We start from the raw sequence: 5,000 nt of genomic DNA, 5'->3' as shown, positions 1-5,000 counted from the left end.
TCCCACCCTCTCTCTCTCTGTCTCTCTCCCACCCTCTCTCTCTCTGTCTCTCTCCCACCCTCTCTCTCTCTGTCTCTCTCCCACCCTTCCTCTCTCTGTCTCTCTCCCACCCTCTCTCTCTCTGTCTCTCTCCCCCCTCTCTCTCTCTGTCTCTCTCCCACCCTCTCTCTCTCTGTCTCTCTCCCACCCCCTCCCTCTCTCTGTCTCTCTCCACCCTCTCTCTCTCTGTCTCTCTCCCACCCTCTCTCTCTCTGTCTCTCTCCCACCCTTCCTCTCTCTGTCTCTCTCCCACCCTTCCTCTCTCTGTCTCTCTCCCCTCTCTCTCTCTCTCTCCCACCCTCCCCTCTCTCTCTCCCACCCTCCGTCTCTCTCCCACCCTCTCTCTGTCTCCCACCCTCCCCCTCTCTCTCTCTCCCACCCTCCCCCTCTCTCTCTCCCCCCCCCCCCTCTGTCTCTCTCCCTCTCTCTCACCCTCTCTCTCTCTCCCCACTCTCTCTCTCCCACCTCTCTCTCTCCCGTCTCTCTCGCTCCCTCTCTCTCTCCCACCCTCTCTCTCTCTCTCTCCCACCCTCTCTCTCTCCCACCCTCTCTCTCTCTCTCTCTCTCTCTCCCCACCCTCTCTCTCTCTCTCTCTCTCCCACCCTCTCTCTCTCCCCACCCTCTCTCTCTCTGTCTCTCTCCCACCCTCTCTCTCTCTGTCTCTCTCCCACCCTCCCCTCTCTCTGTCTCTCTCCCACCCTTCCTCTCTCTGTCTCTCTCCCACCCTCTCTCTCTCTGTCTCTCTCCCACCTCTCTCTCTCTGTCTCTCTCCCACCCTTCCTCTCTCTGTCTCTCTCCCACCCTTCCTCTCTCTGTCTCTCTCCCTCTCTCTCTCCCACCCTCTCTCTGTCTCCTCTCTCTCTCTCTCCGTCTCTTTCTCTCTCCCACCCTCCCGCTCTCTCTCTCCGTCTCTCTCTCTCTCCCACCCTCCCTCTCTCTCTCCCACCCCTCCCCTCTCTCTCCCACCCTCCCTCCTCTCTCTCTCTCTCCGTCTCCCACCCTCTCTCTCTCTCCCACCCTCTCTCTCTCTCCACCCTCTCTCTCTCCCACCCTCCCCCTCTCTCTCTCCCACCCTCCCCCTCTCTCTCTCCCACCCTGCCCCTCTCTCTCTCCCACCCTCCCCCTCTCTCTCTCCCCCCTCCCCCTCTCTCTCTCCCTCTCTCTCACCCTCCCCCTCTCTCCCACCCTCTCTCTCCGTCTCTCTCTCCCACCCTCTCTCTCTCCGTCTCTCTCTCTCCCACCCTCTCTCTCTCTCCGTCTCTCTCTCCCACCCTCTCTCTCTCTCCGTCTCTCTCTCCCACCCTCCCCTCTCTCTCCCCACCCTCCCTCTCTCTCCGTCTCTCTCTCCCACCCTCCCCCCTCTCTTTCCCACCCTCCCCCTCTCTCTCTCCCTCTCTCCCCCACCCTCTCTCTCTCCCACCCTCTCTCTCTCTCTCTCCCACCCTCTCTCTCTCTCTCCCACCCTCTCTCTCTCTCCCCACCCTCTCTCTCTCTCACCCACCCTCTCTCTGTCTCCTCTCTCTCTCCGTCTCTCTCTCTCTCCCACCCTCCCCCCTCTCTCTCTCCGTCTCCCACCCTCTCTCTCTCTGTCTCTCTCTCCCACCCTCTCTCTCTCTCCCACCCTCCCGCTCTCTCCCACCCTCCCGCTCTCTCTCTCCCACCCTCTCTCTCTCTCTCCACCCTCTCTCTCTCTCCCACCCTCTCTCTCTCTCTCCCACCCTCTCTCTCTCTCTCCCACCCTCTCTCTCTCTCTCCACCCTCTCTCTCTCTCTCTCCCACCCTCTCTCTCTCTCTCCCACCCTCTCTCTCTCTCTCTCCCACCCTCTCTCTCTCTCTCTCCCACCCTCTCTCTCTCTCTCTCCCACCCTCTCTCTCTCTCCCCACCCTCTCTTTCTCTCTCTCCCACCCTCTCTCCCTCTCTCTCTCTCTCTCTCTCTCTCTCCCTCTCTCCCACTCTCTCTCTCTCTCTCCGTCTCTCCCTCTCTCCCACCCTCGCTCTCTCTCTCCCTCTATCTCACTCAGTCTAAAAGCAGTCTGGAGATGATGGAGAGTCAGTCGTGTGATGCGGAGCCTCCTCCTCCCCCCAAACCAGAGCTCAGGTACCCCGGCCTGTCCAGAGGCCACCAGGAACAACACACAGAGGGTACTTACACACGCTCAGTTCACACGCTTACACACGCTACTTGAAACACACGCTCAGTTCACCAGAGTTGTGTTCATTACTACTCAGCGTAGGGAAACGTTTCGCAATGGAGAAGGTAAACAAGCGTTTTCGGTTGGGACAAGTTCAGGTAGTCCCTCTCTGTTTCCGTTTGTCTTCTTCCGTTTGGTGCCTAATGAGCATGGCCCAGGTTGTTGCTGTGAATGACAGTGTGCTATGAGTCAACTTACATTTCATTTTTGCCAGCTAAGTTTACGTACGATAACAATGACGTACCCCGAGTGAATTTATTTAAGGCTCTCGCTCTTTTCCTCTCCCTCTCTCCACAGAGAGTAGTCTTCTGAGCAAAGCCCCGCCCACACCCACCATGTATAAGTACAGGCCAACCTATAGCAGCCCGGGAAAGAACCACACTGCCCTCACTCATGCCTACGCCAACCAGGTAACAAAACACCCACTGTCTTAATGCCAACCAGCTAGCTTGTGTGTCTCTGTGTGTTTACGTGTGAGAGTGTGTGTGTGTGTGTCTCTGTGTGATTACATGTGAGAGTGTGTGTGTGTGTGTCTCTGTGTGATTATGTGTGAGAGTGTGTGTGCGTCTATGATTACTTGTGTGTGTGATTACGTGTGAGAGTGTGTGTATATCTCTGTGATTACGTGTGAGAGTGTGTGTGTCTCTGTGTGATTACGTGTGAGAGTGTGTGTGTGATTACATGTAAGAGTGTGTGTGTGTGATTACGTGTGAGAGTGTGTGTGTCTCTGTGTGATTATGTGTGAGAGTGTGTGTGTGATTACATGTGAGAGTGTGTGTGTGTCTCTGTGTGATTACATGTGAGTGTGTGTGTCTCTGTGTGATTACGTGTGAGAGTGTGTGTGTGTCTCTGTGTGATTACGTGTGAGAGTGTGTGTGTCTGAAAGAGTATGTGCGTGCTGTGTGAGGTATGATCCATGTCAAACTACTCCGGTAGCACACACACACACACACACACACACACACACTGTTCTCTCTACTCCGGTAACACACACACACACACAAACACACACTGTTCTCCCTACTCCGGTAACACACACACACACACACACTGTTCTCTCTGACTCGGCTTAATATTTCACATATCAGGGTTCTCATTGGCTGCGTGCCTGTCTGTCTTTAATCGTTTTGATTTGTTCTGATTTGTTCATGCATCTCTGTTTTTACTTGTGGCTTCTTTTCCTGCCTTTTGATTGGTTACTCAGTGGCTTTCAGTTGAACAGTATCAGTAAGTGAATGCAGGAGTCTTTTTTTATTTTATTTATTTTTTATTTAGTTTGAGTGTCTTTTCTTGTCTTGTTACCCAACCTTGTGTGTCATCTTTTAGCCTGTAGCTCCCCCCACGCCGTTGCAGAAGAGATTCTCCCCAAGCAATTTCTCCTTGTAGAAATATTTTGTGGTATCAAATCAAATTGATTTATAAAGCCCTTCTTACGTCAGCTGATATCTCAAAGTGCTGTACAGAAACCCAGCCTAAAACCCCCAAACAGCAAGCAATGCAGGTGTAGAAGCACGGTGGCTAGGAAAAACACCAGAGAAAGGCCAAAAACTAGGAAGAAACCTAGAGAGAAACCAGGCTATGAGGGGTGGCCAGTCCTCTTCTGGCTGTGCCGGGTGGAGATTATAACAGAACATGGCCAAGATCTTCAAATGTTCATAAATGACCAGCATGGTCAAATAATAATAATCCCAGTAGTTGTCGAGGGTGCAGCAAGTCAGCACCTCAGGAGTAAATGTTAGTTGGCTTTTCTTAGCCAATCATTAAGAGTATCTCTACCGCTCCTGCTGTCTCTAGAGAGTTGAAAACAGCAGGTCTGGGACAGGTAGCACGTTCAGTGAACAGGTCAGGATTCCATAGCCGCAGGCAGAACAGTTGAAACTGGAGCAGCAGCATGACCAGGTGGACTGGGGACAGCAAGGAGTCATCATGCCAGGTAGTCTTGAGGCATGATCCTAGGGCTCAGGTCCTCCGAGAGAGAGAAAGAAAGAGAGAATTAGAGAGAGAGCATACTTAAATTGACACAGGACACCGGATAAGACAGGAGAAGTACTCCAGATATAACAGACTGACCCTAGCCCCCCGACACATAAACTACTGCAGCATAAATACTGGAGGCTGAGACAGGAGGGGTTGGGAGACACTGTGGTAGTTAATTAACACAATGTAACATATTGTATTTGGCCTATTTCCCATGTATGGTGTGTTTCCTATACGTCACACAATCTGACCATAATTCACTTACATCAATTCTGGAATCCCGGGTGGCACAGCGGTTTAAGGCACTGCATCTCAGTGCTGGAGGCGTCGCTACAGACCCTGGTTCGATCCCGGGCTGTGTCACAACCGTCCGTATCACACAGTGGACTGTCAATGGCCCAGCTGCTGTTTGACGTTTTCTCCACAAGAGGGCATCAAGGTGCACAGTCGAACAAGCCTCCTTTAGGCTCAGTACAACAACAACCATGCCTACATCCCAAATGACACCCTATCCCCTATAACAGGGATGGGCAACTGGCCGCAGCAGGCCTTTTGAAGGGACCAGCAAAACAAATATTATTTTTTTTTTTTTTGGGGGGGAACTCAGTCTGGGTCTCAACTTACTGTTGAGAGTTAGAATAGTAGAATACACAAGGTGCAGTATCGTAATTTGTTCGTGCATCAGCAGTTTTTCTCTTGTTGTGTCAGTTACTGTCAGTCATTTTTTTTAAAGATTGCTAAGTTTGTATAGCGGCCAGCTATCTAAACTTGTTATCATGGTCGAATTCGAT

General features: G+C 52.2%; 1 protein-coding gene across 1 annotated transcript in view; it reads left to right on the top strand.

Annotated features, from left to right (window-relative positions):
* The window catches only part of LOC112261380 (palmitoyltransferase ZDHHC5-A), a 46,213-nt gene that overhangs the window by 34,748 nt on the left and 6,465 nt on the right, over positions 1–5,000 (top strand). Inside the window, 2 exon segments of the mRNA XM_042329744.1 lie at positions 2,062–2,182; positions 2,530–2,642. Of these exon segments, the coding sequence (XP_042185678.1) occupies positions 2,062–2,182; positions 2,530–2,642 (234 nt within the window).

The sequence above is a fragment of the Oncorhynchus tshawytscha genome, linkage group LG11 (assembly GCF_018296145.1).
Source record: "Oncorhynchus tshawytscha isolate Ot180627B linkage group LG11, Otsh_v2.0, whole genome shotgun sequence".
Classification (NCBI taxonomy): Eukaryota; Metazoa; Chordata; class Actinopteri; order Salmoniformes; family Salmonidae; genus Oncorhynchus; species Oncorhynchus tshawytscha.
This window is presented reverse-complemented; position numbering and strand designations above follow the sequence as displayed.